This window comes from Onychomys torridus, chromosome 15, assembly GCF_903995425.1.
Source record: "Onychomys torridus chromosome 15, mOncTor1.1, whole genome shotgun sequence".
Classification (NCBI taxonomy): Eukaryota; Metazoa; Chordata; class Mammalia; order Rodentia; family Cricetidae; genus Onychomys; species Onychomys torridus.
This window is the reverse complement of record NC_050457.1, coordinates 61,830,066-61,846,573: the sequence shown is the minus strand read 5'-3', so window position 1 is coordinate 61,846,573 and position 16,508 is coordinate 61,830,066. Positions and strand designations below refer to the sequence as shown.

General features: G+C 33.9%; 1 protein-coding gene across 5 annotated transcripts in view; it reads right to left on the bottom strand.

Moving 5' to 3' along the window:
* Positions 1 to 16,508, bottom strand: part of Cdh18 (cadherin 18) — an 827,162-nt gene that overhangs the window by 61,053 nt on the left and 749,601 nt on the right. For all 5 annotated transcript variants that reach the window (XM_036207191.1, XM_036207193.1, XM_036207194.1 and 2 more), the window contains one exon: positions 969 to 1,222. In XM_036207191.1, coding sequence (XP_036063084.1) covers positions 969 to 1,222 — 254 coding nt within the window. The remainder of the gene's footprint in view (positions 1 to 968; positions 1,223 to 16,508) is intronic.

Below are 16,508 nucleotides of genomic sequence, written 5' to 3'. Positions count from 1 at the left end.
TGGTATGAGACTTGAAACTCAGTGGGGACACACAAAAAGAAAGCTTGAATGTAGGAGAGGATTTCTTGGGGAGAACTGTTTCAGATCCAAAGAGGAAAATGAGATAGATCAGCAACTGAAAACAACTACAATTCCTCAAAGAAATGTAGGAAAATGTCAAACAATAAAAGTTTTTGTTTTCATGAATGAAAGCTAAAATACAAAACTGTATGCAATAAACTAAATATAAAACTTCCTTAGGTTTCCAGGAGTATAAATATAGACAAAGGAGTCCATACTTCCAACTGCCAAGTAATCAAAGTTTCTCCAGTTTAATGTTATGAATACATTTTACTCATTCAGGTATGCTAATTCATTAAATCAATGGGAAATTAATCTGTTTTCTACAATAGATGTTTAGAGGTGGTGAGATAATTTTTTTTCCTCTGTGTGTGTGAGTGTGTGTGTGTGTGTGTGTGTGTGTGTGTGTGTGTGTGTGTGTGTGTGTGTGGTAATTTGTGTAGATACCCAGGTGGATGTGAGTGCAAATACACATGAGGTTGACATGAGCAGTATTCCTCTATGCCTCTCTCTGTCTATTGAAGGAAGGTCTCTTGCTGAATCCAGAACTAAATGATAAGGAAGAGGATGCCTACTCAATTTCTCTCAGGGATTGCCATCTTTACCTTAAGACTGCTGGAAATACACATAGGCTGATGTTCACCAGATGTTTAGACAACACATACTCTGGTCTTTTTGCATAGGAAGCTGTATATTCACTGAACCAGCTTTCCAAGCCCCATCATATATTAATAATTTAATCAATTTTTGGCTGTTAATTTATTTAAATATTTAGATAATTACTTAACTATGGTAACTCGAGACATATTTTATCTATATTAATAAACATAAATATATTTAACTCACATTAATTTACCTTGAGACATAAGCCACATCTACAAGTACCTGTGAGAGCAAGAATACCATACCTTACTAAGCTGTTAGCACTGTCTGGATCTTGTGCCAAGACGGTGCCAACAATTGTCCCAATCTTGGCATTTTCATAGACGTCCATGACATAGGAAGGCATTGAAAAGAGTGGTGGTTCATCCACATCCCCAACAATGATCTTCAGCATGGTGGCGTCTTTGAATGGACCCAGGTGGGAAAAGCGGAAGTCCAGGTGTGTATTTGCGCCTTCAATGGTGAGAGTGTAGGATTTCTTTTTCTCATAGTTCAGTGGCTGCAGAGGGACGATATGATAGCCAATGTTAGGACTTCCACATCTTTCAAAGATGCAGTTCTTTTCTTTTCTTTTTTTTTTTTTTACTTATGAAAACCATACCAGAAAGAAGTCAACTTACTTTTCTTTATAAAATAGTTACAGTGTTTTCCTGAATTATGACATCAAAAGTGAATTAACTGCAACTCCAGACTTAATCCATAGCAAAGCAGAATGTGTTTATAACCAGAAGGAAATAAATTCCCCTCAAAATACAATATTGCTTGTCAGAGACTCTTTCTAGTCCTCCCCACCCCCACCAAAAAGAAATTATTAAATGGATACTCTAAAAATATCGGCTGCTCATGTGTTTTAAATTTGAAATAAATAACTTTTTACATTTATGTAATCTACCTCATATTCTTTCATAATTCTTTGTTTATTTTAAATTGCACGTTTGATGATTTTTGCTTTTGACTGTAGTTATTTATAAAATTGTTCTCCTTACTCATTAAATACCATGTTTGAAAATATTTCTCTGATCTGTGCATTGTCTCTTTACTTTAATTTTTGTGTTCTTTGCTACATAGAAATTATGTAGTTCAGGTATTTTCTTTGTTTTACTTCTAGTACTATGTAATCTACTTTGTTTCTCATATTCCTTGTTATATTATAATAGTTAGAGCACAGTTTTAAAAGCAGCTTTTTTTTCTTTGCTTGGTTCAAAGTATTTTATCTTTGAACCTGTATTAATTGGTTATTATAATTTTAGTTTCTTCCTTACTTTTAAGCTTTCCAATTGGAGATTTTCTTGTTGTAGGGGAATGAACCTTGGGCCTGATACATTAGGTAAGGATTTTCCAATTTAACTACACAACCAGTCCTCCAACTGGTATTTACCTTCCATTAAAAATATGTACCAGACATCATAAATTCAACTATATGTGCACTGATAGCAACCTATGCTCTTTCCCAAAGAATGCCATTCAAATATTATGGGATAAAAACAGTAAACAAGTATTTTATATTAACTTTGTAAGTGATATTGAGTATTATGAATATTAGCAGTGATGCAAAGTGATATAGGTATGACTGTGACTAGGTACATTGAATTTTTGAGAAGAACTGTAAGTTTGGAAAATGCTAACCTTGATGCACATTTAAGCTTGCATTTGGGCATGCTAGCCAAAATGACCTTAGATTCATTTTAATTGTATGAAAGTTTGAATAGAGACATTAGAACAGATGGTGTGAGTCGCTTCCTTTCACGTGGAACCAACCAAAATATTCATTGATGCTGCTCTTGATAAATACTTCTTAGAAAAGGTACACAGAACTATTTAATCCCTATTACTGTTTCTAATATTAAACTACCCCAATTGAACCTCCTTGCTATTTTCTTCTTGGTGGGATCAGTTATAGCCATTTCTTATATAGATGCTATGCTATTTTCTTTACCCCAAAGTACTGTTCTAGTCAGTTTTGAATGTTTAGATAGACAGCCCATACTTAATAATATTTTACCAGTAAATGTAATCTTATGCTAGTTCTGCATGCTTGGGCATTCTATATCAATATGGTGGCAGATATTTTGTCCAGTCAGATTTGTATCAAGTTATGCAAATAGCCTCTTTCTGATAGCATTTGATATTGGAGCATGAAACTTTATGTTGTTTCTGTGCTTTTGAAATATGTTTGTGAAGGTCCATTACCCAGACCTAAGCATCTCTTCCAGATTCTATGTCTAACTATTCTCATAATGGGGTTGAAGCTTCAACATGTGATTTGGGGGAGTCACATATACCCTCCTCAACATCATTGACAAAAGGTACCTAAAAATTGCCCTTAGAGAAATTATAAACAAAATCTTCAGTTCTACTGATGATTATTTCTTCTGTTCCTTCCTTATTGTCTTGGAAATTGGCCTTCTTGAGTTGCAAATACTGTATAGAAGAGATAATAACTCTTTTACCCCAAAGTAGGGTATGAAAATTGGAAAACTCCTAAAGTCAATAGTGGCATAGCTGGACCACTGTAGCAATCTGCCAATTTTTATAAGTTAAAGCTTTTTACATATTCACAAAAGTTGAGATTATGTAATTTGCATATATGCACATAGAATAAAAATCTTATTCACTTAGATTTATACATTTTTCATGGTGGTTAATTAAATCTGCAGTCTGTAGACTACTAATTATAACTCATTCTCTTGGAAAAGAACTGAAATTAAAAGTAAATTCTGAAAATAATTAATAATTCTCTCCAAGAAGATCTAGGTCCTGTCAGGATGTACAAATTGAAACCTTTCTTTTCTAGATTCCACTCTCTTTTAAAGAAGGAAGAATCTGTCTCTCAATTCTTTATTCACCTCACTCCAGTTTAAATCTTAAAATAGTGAGTATGTGTTCCTTTCAAGTACCAGGAAGGTGCTGGATAGAAGCTTAATGTTTATGAGTATTACTTTTAGAGGACCACCTGCTGGTTCAGAGAGCCAACATGGACGTTCACAATTGTCTGTGACATCAGTTGCAGGGAACTTGACACCCACTTCCTAATATCAAGAGCACAATTCATTTACATGGCTTATATATTTGTCACACACATATCAAAATACAGATTAGAATAAATTAAATTTTAAAACAATGACAACAAAGACTTGTGAATGAACATCATCCTCTTTACATCTAGACGAGATGATTGATATCTGGATATGTCACTAATATGAAGCAGAAGTCAAGAAGGCTAATATTTGCTTAAGATCAATGTTTATAATAATATTTGTTAAACTTACTTTTGTGTAAAACTTTCTGATCAACATTCTTATCATTCTTAAATTTGGGTTCTATTTGTTTTGCTAATGGTAATTAGCACATCTTTTCTCACAACACTGGATTTTAAAACATCCATCTCCATTGATTCATTTTTCCAAAATTTTACTCCCTTCAACTCAGTGAAATTAGTGGAGGAAATTCTGGACCCATTTAGTTTATTTTGATGTTATTATCAAGCTGTGCATCGAAGAGGATAGACCACACATTTCCTAGCAGATCCCTTTGGCAAAATAGATGTCATGTGTCTTAATGCTGCCCACCTAAAGCTAAGGTGCAGGCTGTTTGTGCGGATACATGGTTTCTTGTTGATGATCATCTAATGTAAGTTTAACTACCTCCAGGCCGAGATAATCATCCTGGGAAACAGGTCTGCCAAGACTGGCAGATGGATGGATAGGGACCATCTGTAGCCACAAAGGAAGAAGAGAATAATTTCAGGTTGGGTCAGAATTTTGAAGACAGTTTTACTGCCACAAATAGGAACATTTTAAAAGCGAGAGTGTCATTTCTGAACAAAAGTTGGTGATATTGAATTGCACTAATAGAAAAATTGGGAAGAAATATAATCATTCATGTATTCTGCATATTTCAGAATTATGTATTCAATCTCAAGTATACTACACTTTGTATTATAATTACAGAAGTGTATAAAAGGGGTAACATTATTTACTGATACTGTAAATGTAGTAAACATGCACAACTAACCCATCATTTATAAATAAAAAAAAAAAAACTTTAAAAATCTTTAGTCTTTGGGATTTATATAGAATTCTGCCTGTAGATTTTAATACTTTTTTTTAGTCACAAATATTTTTAGCCTAAATATAATTCATCAAATACATTATGGTAGAAACAATAAAATCTATTTACAAAGTCACATAAATAAAAAAATTACATTGAATAAAAGAAAAGGGAAAATTCACCCTGACTATTGAAGTAGTATGAAAAGCAAATAGCATGAAATCTCTGGAAGTTTGTAAACTGAAAACATAGCACTTTCTGCGTCAACAAAAGAAACATCACTGGTCAAGGGTGACATGGTAAATACGTGATAAATGTATTGTAAAACCAGTGATTGTTCATAGTGTTTCTAGGTACATCATGACAAACATTCCATTGACTAACTGTGGTGCTCAAGCTAAAATAAGAACTATGGACAAAGTGTTTCTGCTTTTAGGGAGAGAATTCTGTATGAAAATAATGGACTCTAGAGCTTGAAAATTTGTTCATTATTATTTACAGATTGTTTCACTCATATATTTGTTGGTGGATGGATGGGATTATTTGAGTCAAATACATTGCAGTTTAAAAGACTGCAGAGCTGGGGTAAGTCTCTTGGATAGAAAGCTATGGGTCTGCATCTTTAGTTTGTATTTCCTGTGGAGAGTAGTCAAGTTTAGGATGGTTCTGCACTGTCCATCATAAACATAGCTTAATGATTAAGGAAAACAATTACAGGCATAAGAGCAAAACACTGCTCTGTTTTGTTTTTGTTTGCTTAGTTTTTGTTTTAATATTGCTTTAGGTTTAATTCTTAGGATAAAATTTTATTGCAGTCCAAACTCCATTGGCTTTGTTTGCATTTTTAGTTATCTACTATGATAATGGGTATTGAACTGCACACACCAAGAAAACACCACTGATCTATTTGATATATCTAAAATGAATGACTGGATTATAAGTTAAAAAGCTGCACTTATAACCATCTACTGTAAAAAGCAGCTTTTCTGATGAGGGATGAATAAGGCACTGATCTATGAGTATAGCAACATGTCATCAGGGGTCATTCTACTGGTGTATTCATTTAACAGTGTAATAATAGTAGGTTTCCCACTATGATCCATGACCTATCTAGTCTCAGGTTCTTTGCCTAATTCATAGTGTCAGTTGTGTGTTCCTTCTTATGGAAGTGGTCTTAAATCCAAACAAAAAGTGGTCATTTAATCCTATAACATTTGGGGAGATATGTGAGAAGGTTTTGCAGTCAGGTCCAGTTATCTACATTGTAGGTATGTAACAGGGTTCATAGCTAGGTGAAACTGATGATAAATTCCCTGTCCAATAATATGTATAGTACTTTCAGCATTCTAAATGGTAGTCCACAGGGGTGAAGCTTCTAGTTGGGTACCACAGGATTTCTATATGTTCAATGACATAAGTAAGTGATGGCTCCCTCAATACCTGTTTGCCCTCAGGATGTCAAATGTAATCAGTAGCATTGTTCATTCCTATAGTGTTTGGGGGACTATGAAACCCACTTTGGTCAGCCACTCAAAATGATGGCACCTGTTCTTAGTATTGGAGGTGATTATATATGATGTCTAGTTGGGGCATTGTGTCCCCCATTATGTATCTAAAAATTATATATTCATAATATATATATGGTAAGTTTTCACATTTTTATCTTAAAAATCATTTTGTGTTAGTTACTTATCTCATATTCCCTACTTAGCATTCTCTTCCTTCTTCTAATTTAAACCTTCAGAACACGACAGTGTAAAACAGTGAGAGAATTTGGGGTACTCTGTCTTAAATGGGATGATACTATTAAACGACACTGTAGCACAAATTGTTAGAAGGTCTTATTAATAAAACAAACCTGGGGCCAGGTATTGGGGTGAATGCTGGAAGATCAGAGAAGCAGAACAAGCCACAGCTTCCTCACTTCTCCAATTCCTCAGCTGATCCTGTTTGCTCGGATTGGAAGCCTCTAAGTTTTCATCCAAATGGATCTCAGCTGAACTGCTGCTAAAAGCCTAAAAGCTTAACCATCCCTATTTCCTGTTTTTCACACCTTATATACCTTCCTGCTTTCTGCCATCACTTTCTGGGATTAAAGGCATTAGTATGGCTTTGAACTCACAGAGAACCAGATGGATCTGTGCTTCCCAAGTGATAAGATCAAAGGTGTGTGTGCACCACCATTTTCTGGCCTCTATGTCTCTCTAGTGGCTGCTCTGTCCTCTGACCCCAGATAAGTTTATTAGTATGCACAATATATTGGGGGTAATAATATACCACCACACTCCACCCATCAGGATTCAAGTATCAGTGTAAAAGAGGAACTGGGGAAGGGGAAAGAATATGACCAAAATATATTTAAAAATATATTGTGTGAGAATAATTTTAAATAATTACAATTTTAGAAACAACTACACTAAACTAGATTACAAAGAAAAAAAAAAAAAAAACTAGATCCAGTGGAGTGAGATGCTGAGCCTGTGAAGTTGCTTCTTTTGATCACTGGGACCCACATAGTAGAAGGCATGAACTGAGTTCAGAAAGATGTTCCCTGACCTCCAGACACATGTAAATGCAAGCACACACACACACACACACACACACAGAGAGAGAGAGAAAGAGAGAGAGAGAGAGAGAGAGAGAGAGAGAGAGAGAGAGAGAGAGAGAGGAGACTTAAAATATTTTATCTTTTGCAGCCAAGAAACAAACCTCATTGGAAAGAAAACAACAAGCACCTATAAAGTGAAAGGATTCTCTGCTCATTCTGGGGACCTTAACAAAAACTGTGTTCTCTGGCTTTTTTAGGTTATGTGCATGCTCAGGCATCACTGGGAAGTAAACCACTCCTTGATGTCTAGGCATTGCAATTGCATTGTAATTTAACAACCAACCAGAGAAGCCAGGTGTTTCGTTCAGAAATCTCAGCTTTGCTGCTGTGGTTAATAAAGATACCTTTCAAAGCAAACAGATTTTGGACAATGTAAGCACTGAGCTGAGGCAGTGCAGGATAGAGCTGTAGGCTTAGAGAACTGACTTGAGCCACAAAGGGTTATCCTCAGGACTTGAAATCAAATGAAATGTGCCTTGCTGGATTTAAAACTTGTTTTAGACTAGAAACTCCCTATTCCTTCCATTTCACTATGTCAGGATGTCAGGCATGCTATGTTCTGTGCCTCTCCTAGCACTAGAGATTGGCAAAAGATGGTTTATTTTCTAAGCTCATAGGCTCATAGATAAAGATGTTTGCCCTAGGATCAAACATACTCACAATTTCACCAATTTTAGATGTAGATGGAGGGATTTGGAAATTTGTACTGATTTTGGAGAAACAGACGTAGATTATATATAGTAACCAAATTGTGAACTGGTCTGTCTGTTTGTCTGTCTGTCTGTCTGTCTGTCTGTCTCTCTCTCTCTCTCTCTCTCACTCACACACACACACACACACACACACAGAGAGAGAGAGAGAGAGAGAGAGAGAGAGAGAGAGAGAGAGAGAGAATGTGATATATAGGTTTACCTTGGTTATACAAGTGGGTGCCAACTTAAATTACAATTCTTTAACTCCTCCAGTTGAGAAATATAAATAGTGTGGAATATTGTTACCATATACACACATAAAGGGCTTGGGGATTTAGCTCAGTGTTAAAGTGCTCGCCTAGCAAACACAAGGCCCTGGGTTTGATCCCCAGCTTAAAAAAAAGAAAAATAAATGCTATAAGCCAAGCCCTCCTCAGAGCCTTCAAAGAGTGCTTCCTAATGCTGGGACCCATTAATACAGTTCCTCATGTTGTGGTGACCCTCAAACCTAGCATTATTTCATTACTGCTTCATAGCAGTAATTTTGCTACTGTTATCAATCATAACGTAAATATCTGATATGTAGGCTATCTGATATGAGACCACCAAAAGGGTCATGACCCACACAGATTGAGGACCACTGCTCTAGAAGACAGAAGAAACAAGGAGACTTTCATCTCAGGTGTTAAGGAGAGCCCAGTCTAGCTGCTAAACCTCTGAAGGAATCTGTTTAGTGTTTCAAGCCACTGAGTGAGTACTATTCGAGTATAGCATTCCTAGAAAGAGATGGACACTGATTGTCTGTATTTAAACATGCCAAGGAAATGTCCTGTTGTTTTAATGAGGCTGAGGGTCAAGTACAACTGGGTTTATTTGACTTTTCAGATTAGATAAAATGAATTGGAATGGATTTAGAAAGAGATTTCAGTCATGCATTTCCAATTTCCTCACTTCAAACTCACTCCATATGACTTTATTATATATTTGGGTTTTAAAAATATTTCCTATGGAAATTTATTTAGAAGTGCTTTTAGATTTTGTAGCTCTTTAGTATTTTCTATGTCTTCCATGCTTCTAAATTACATCTAAGTGAATTTAGTATTCTTTCTCTTTTTCACTTTTTATGTTACTAAAATTTATTATTTTATCTAACATTTGGTTGATATTACTTACCTTTCTGTTCCTATCTTCCAATATTGAACATATATATGATTTATATAACTTTATTTTATTTTTTGACTGTTAACACATTTAGAACTAGGATGGTCTGAGAAGCACTTAGAATACCACTGTGCTAATGTTGTTTGTTTTCCTGAGTTTGTACAGATAGTTTGAATCTATCATGATGGGCATCATATCTCTTATTTGGTCTTGTGCTTCCCTTATCACTTACATAACTTTAATTACTATGTTTTAAATAGCTTTAGTTCTGTAGGATAAAAGCCTTTTGATATTTGGAAAGGTTCATATTTTTGCTGTTTTGACTTTCTTTAGTGTAAAAATTTTCATATTCAACCTACAGCAATTCAACAGTAAATATTAATATTATACTGTAGTAAATAAGTAAAACAGAGCACCTTTCCCTGCTACTTACTTACATTCTTTCATTTTTAACTATTACCATTAAAAAATGATGAATTTTTTCACTCCTGGCTTGGTTTCTTCATTACGAAGTTTATTATTTGTGTTTTAGAGTGAACACTCTAAATCATTCCAATCTCCACCTAACCCTGAGTCTAATTGTCATTGGTGCTCTGACAGGCTGTTTCGTTTCAGCCCACAAGTAGTTCTCTACAAGGTAATGAATTTCTGAAGTCAGTGACCTGTAGTTTTAAATATTTGTATGTTACTGTATATACTGTGTTTGAGTAGTCCAGGAATGCAGATGCCACCACACATAGATGGAGTTCAGAGGACAAATCTCTGTTGAATTTCAGGGATTGGGCCACCCACACTTAAGTCATGATGCAGGTCATAAAAAGTTCTTTACCCACTAAGCTATGTCTCCAGCCTAGATCTATTTTTGAAGTACATATATTCTAAGGGCAAAAGAGTACATAAACTTATTTGCCTTTAATATTCATATTTGAAAGGTAAGGTAACCAGATGTAAAGCATTTACTCGTAGTCAGTTCTTGAGGGTATTACAGTTACTGCTCCAAAGATATTTAAACTTAATCACTTCAGCAAACTTCCCTGAAAGTCTTCCACATCTGAAAATGTGGCCTTCCTAAATAAAATGAGATCATCACAATTCAAAGACCAGAGCATGTTGCTACAGTACTCTTATGCTTTGACAATATTTCATATCTATATAGATTTCCTCAAGAAAAAAAACCTATTATCAACACATACTTATATTCCGTGTAACTGAAATAATTTTTAGTGCATGGAAAGTGACTGAGTCCTTCATCACTCTTAATTATACCTGTGCTTAACATGTCACTTCAATGAAACATGCCAATTCCATATTATTTTGGAAATCTGAACTCTAAACAGCTGCATGTATCCTAAATTTTTTACATAAATTTATTCAAATGTATAATTATTTATTCATTTGTTTCTCTCTTACAGGAGAGGAATCAGAAGTCAGAAAAATTGAATTGAGAAACTCCCCAGTGGAAGCAGCCTATAAATGATGTGAATGAGTTTTAAACTCAGGTTATGAACTCTCACTTGTAAGGGTGAGGTTATATTGTTAGGAAATTAACAGGAAAAAATAAATACTATGACATAAAGGCATAAACGTATTTGAATGTGTACAAAGAATTAGTCTGTCTGTGCATGTGTTGTATTGAGTAACAAAAGAGCTCATCCATCATCTATTTGACTCTTTATTGTTAAATTTAAAATGGGTCAATAAATTCTCTAATTCTAACTACAAGACATCCAAGGAATTTTGTAATTTCTTTAATTAAAACAAATATATGACCACGAAACTAATAATAGTTGGGCAAATTTCTCTATCTCCTTGGTCTCTGCAAGAAGTGCTTATTTAGGGAGGCAATTTTAATTTCCTTGGGCAATTGGATTTCTCTTCCTTTTAGCCACTGCTCAATTTTCTAATTTAACACCTCATTATCAATGAGTTCAGTGTGATTTTCATAGAAGATTTTAGTTTCTTAATTCCATCTCATAATTCTTAGTAATCGCCTTTACATATCATTGCTCTTTCTCACATATAACAGCACTTTTGCTCTTTAATATTAATCTATTTCATATTAATGTAGATAGTTGTCATCTACCACATCAGTCTAGTTCCATCCAGCTTTACATATTTAGGATAGTTTAATAGTTTCCCATTAATCTCTTCTACTGTCCCTTCAATCACCCTTGTGTGTTTCTCCCCTGGAACTATATTACCATGAAGAATATATGGATCCTGAAACTATTATCTAGCCAACAAGACCTATTAGGCAAAATTTCATCAAGTACAGGAGGAATAAATGTTCTGCTCTCTTAGGCAATAGGAGAGAGGCTCATCAGAGCTTTTGCTTTATATAATTTATATGTTGTTCCTTCATTTTGACTTTAGACTTCACAGTGAGTAGATAGTGATTCTGTTGTGTTACCATTTTCGTACATTAAAATGGTATGCAAACGTGAGGAATGTTAGGATTAATTCAACTAATGTCTCTTTCTGAACTTCCTTGCTTGGCATGGTTTGTAACCCTCTTTTGAGATTTCCCCAGGCTTGTGGACCCTCAATGGAGAATAGAGTTCATGTATAAGCATTCTTGTTATAGATTTCACTAAGCAGAAGAGTGATCATTCATTTGTGTATAATTTCAATTTTAATAAAAATTATTACATTCTTGGCAGTGGTGGTACATGCCTTTAAAACCAGCACTTCGGAGACAGAAGGAGGCAGATATCTGTGAGTTCGAGGCCAGCCTGGGCTACAGAGAGAGTTTCAGAAAGGTGTAAAGCTACACAGAAAAAACCTGTCTCAAAAAAAAAATTTACATGTTTTACTATTATCACTTGAACATAGGAAATAAGTGGAAACATCTTTCATCTCAATCATTGTGCATGTATTGAACATAACTTTTTATATGTATATGGATGCCAATATATATGTACATATATACTAGAGGCATAAATATGATAGCTCTATGTATGACATAAATAAATAAACCAAAAATATCAAAATTTATCAGTATCTATAAATGTATAGAACTAAGCCAATCATAATATGTTATCAGAAAACTTGTTTCCCAATAGAGTACAATATTATAATATGAATTATTATATGTGATTGAAACTATGATGAATATTTATTGAAATTTCAAATGATTCATTATTCAATGCTTATGACAATGCCTAAAGGTAAATGTCTAGAATATAATTTGTTCAGCAACAGTCCTAAATCAAATATATTAGAAATGTAGCAATCTAGTTTATCAAATTGAAATCCTGACCTCATTTTTATTGTTTCTAGAAGATCAAAATCAATTCGCAGATCCTAGAGCCCTCAAAGAATTAAATATATTTGCTTAATTAAAAAAAAATAAAATAGAAAACAATTGTTCACAATGAAAAGCATATTAGAATCACAATGTAAAAAGATGATTAATCTTTGTGTGTGTATATGCATTCAAAGATAATTGTTTTATTTGTTTTTCTTTGTGGTTCAACAAATATTGAAGTTCCATAGAATAGGAGTAAAATACAGTGTAGTCTTTATTCTCTCACTCAAACCAAGAGAATAACCATTAGAATCTCAATAAACACAATTTACTAAAGACCAAAGATATATTATCTGTCATAATACTAATATGATTATCATAGAAAATATATAATATATTTCTTTAGAATTATCCATAGTGCCTCTGTGGGCACTGCACACATATAATGCACAGAGTTATATGAAGGCAGTGCATCCAGATACATAAAATAATAATTAATGTATTTTTTAAAGACCTTATTTATTAGAAGAACAAATATTGACTAGAACCAATTGCATCTCATAGACCTTTTCTTCTAACTATAATATACTATTACCAATGTTATTGATTATCCTCCACAACCTGACAGTAAGACCCTAGTGCTGAAGATATAACATGTTTAATTGAATATAGAGAAATGAAGTTGGTGCCCAACTGGAAGCTTCACCACTACTAACAAGATAGAAGATACTATGCACTATATCAGAGGAAAAGGTAATTACCAATATCAATCAGCTACAAACACTATGACTAACAACAGCCATATGCCTTAAATATGTACTGGTGCAAATATGGCAAATGTTATGGACTAACCAACTACTTAAATGTTGATTTCATGTTGACTCCATTAGGAGGAACCAATATTAGACACTGTTAACCAGGTCAAAGGCCTGATACTACATAGGTCATGTGCTCTATTGGAAAATTTACTCTATTATTCATTTTAGGAAAAAGAGCAATAAAATTATTCTGAATTACATGTTGTTATACCCATAGATCAGAGCATTGATTGACTCTTATTCGAGAATGTTCTTGTTGTAGGAGATGGGAATTGACTCAGAGATTCATAACTGGACGTTCTATAGAGGGGAACATTGCGATAATTAGTCCTACTTGAATATATTAATCCTACTGCTCTTTTGAAGACTCAGGGAACTTCGCAGAAGAAGAAATGGAAAGATTGTAAAAGCCAGAGGTGGTAAACAGCTCTGCGGAAACCATGTGTTCTAGACATGACAGGTCAGAAGTTCAAATATTCCACAAAAAAAGAGGCAGCACATGGAAAACTTTTACATGGTCAAGACAGACAAAATTTAAACAGGGAGAGGATGGAATAGGCATAAAATCCTAATGATAAGTAAGAAGCTATGTAAAATTTATATCTAATGGAAGAGGGGAAATCTGTTTTGTCTAATGGAGTGACAGTAGATATGTTAGCCAGAGTCAAGGTCAGGCTTCATGCTTAGAAATAGTTGTCCAACACAAAATATGATCCATATGTAGGTGTGATTTTTGTTTTGTTTTGTTAACACTATTTTATTGTTTTTATTTGTTTATTTTTTCTATCTTTCTGAAAATTGAAAAGAATATGAAGTTGGTGGGTTGGGAAGTAGGAGAACTTAGGGGTGGGAATGAATGTGTACAAAATATATTGTATGAATGTATATTTTTAAAGCCAGTATATGCACATACACAAAGCTATACCTAATAAGCCACAACAATAAGCCTAATGTGATCCAGGTGATGAATTAAAAGATTAATCAAGATTGATGGTAGAGAAGCTTCCATAAGGCAGAGTTGTCAAGCTAGGGTAAGGTGCGTTTATAATAAACATTTGCCTGATGAGTACTAAACAGACAAAGTTGAACTTGTCTTTTATTTATGTGAAAAAAGAGTGGATAAAATTTCATGCATAACTTTTAAACCTAAATAAAAACAAGAGCTTGTCTTTTCAGTTAATAGATATATAGAAAGTGAAACAGGACAGAAAAAGACAAATAGGTATGAAAATATTATTTGGGAAAATAATTAAGATAACAACTAAAAGGGGAGCCTTTTGCTAAAAATGAGAACTGCTGGAGAGATGGTTCAGTTGTGAAGAGCAGTAGTTTTTGCAAAGGATATGGATTTGATGTCCAGATCTCAGATGGTGCTCCATAACCACACATAACTCTATTTCCAAGGCATCTTAGGCCTTTTTTTCACCTCCACAGGTGCCAGGCATGGAAGTAGTGCTTATAAATACATTCAAGCAAAATGCTCATACAAATAAAATAAAGTAAGTAAATCTAAATACAATAACAGCAATACTGACTAGAACAACTTCTGTAAAGGTACCTCTTTATATAACGATCATAAGAAGAAGTTCTGAGAAAGATTCCTTGACAGAAGCCCACCCTTAAGTTTCAGAGGATTTTGTCAGAGGCATGGATGGAATTTTCATTCATCCTTATCTCTTTCACCTTTCCACCTAGTCAGGCTCCATTAAACTGTGAATGAAACTTATCAAAGTGTGTTTACAATGTACCATGCAATGCATCAGTGAATTCAACTGGGCAATTTCCTGATGAAGCAATGATATGGGCTGGGATGAGTCAGTGCGTCTGCTGCTGAGTTACAGAGCAGCACTGATTTTGATCTCAAAGGAGATTAGCTTTTCTGCTTTGCTGACTAATGTGAGCTGCCTTAAGAGATTAAATGAGAACAGGGTTTCAAGGACTGTTTCATCTGTATCTTGCCACCTTAACCAGTATCTTCTGAAGAAAAGAGCTTTTTTTTTTTTTTCCAATTTCAATTGCTTATAAATAACTGTGAAATTGCAAGTATTAATCTGAAGATATAATAATATTGGAAGTACTAACATTAATTCATCTCTGAGGAAATATAACTAGGAATGCAATTAGGTCTGATTATCAAGACTATTTTCTGTATTTCCTCAATAACATTTAGTCAATTGAAATATTTTTTCACTGTATACATAAAAAATCCAATGAAGTCAATCAAATATATAAACATATAATCATTCATTTTCTTATTTTGTAAAATTAACTGTGGCCATGCAGGTAGTAAGAGCTCTTCATCATACTCATTGTCAAAATAGTTCTTGTACTTTATTGGTACACAAAAACTAGCTACTACAGTCATTATTTTGAAAAACTAGTATTTTCTCAGATTGCATCAAGTTGATAAGGCTTAGTAATGGGATGGTCTCGATGCAAGACTCCTGTTATTAGATTGTTGTAAATGTATTTTTACCTACTACTTACTCCCTCCTGCCCTTCATTTTTCTCAATAAAGGATGCAATTGATTATATAGCTTACCAAATAAGGTCACATGCTTCTCTATTTTCTCACAAACTTCTTTATCCCTGATTTTTCATAACAACATGATATTCGTGTTATATCGATATAAAATCATTAGAAGAATAGAAGAGAGAATACATCACAGAAAATAAAATATACGTGACACATTTTCACATAACCAGTCAGATGGACAAATCCAGGTCAGAATCTTTAACTTAGACTACAGTTTTTCTCAGCCTGCCTCTGAACATTTTTCTATAGGAGAATTACCTTAGTGACTGCTGAAATGACAAATACCCAGACCCATTGCTGTTTTTCTTGAAAATATGCATTAACTCAGACACTAGGGATCTGAATTTACCATCTTAGCAAGATGAAATCTGAACATATTGAAAGATTTGGAATCTTTCCATCTTAATTGTTTGTGTTATGATTTAATTATAAAGTTGTTTTTTATTTTGATCTTAAGAACAAAATCTAATAATTAAGTTCACAGTAGGTAGAAAAGAAAAAAAAAGACTGATGAGAAATTAATGGTTTCACATACCTGACTTAAAGGAACCATCACTATGAAATGATTTTTATTTCTTAATAAGTGTCAAATAAGAGTTTTGTAATAGAAGTTTGTTGATGTTATTTAAATTAATATAACATAGCCATTAACAGCAATTAAACTAACATTCAT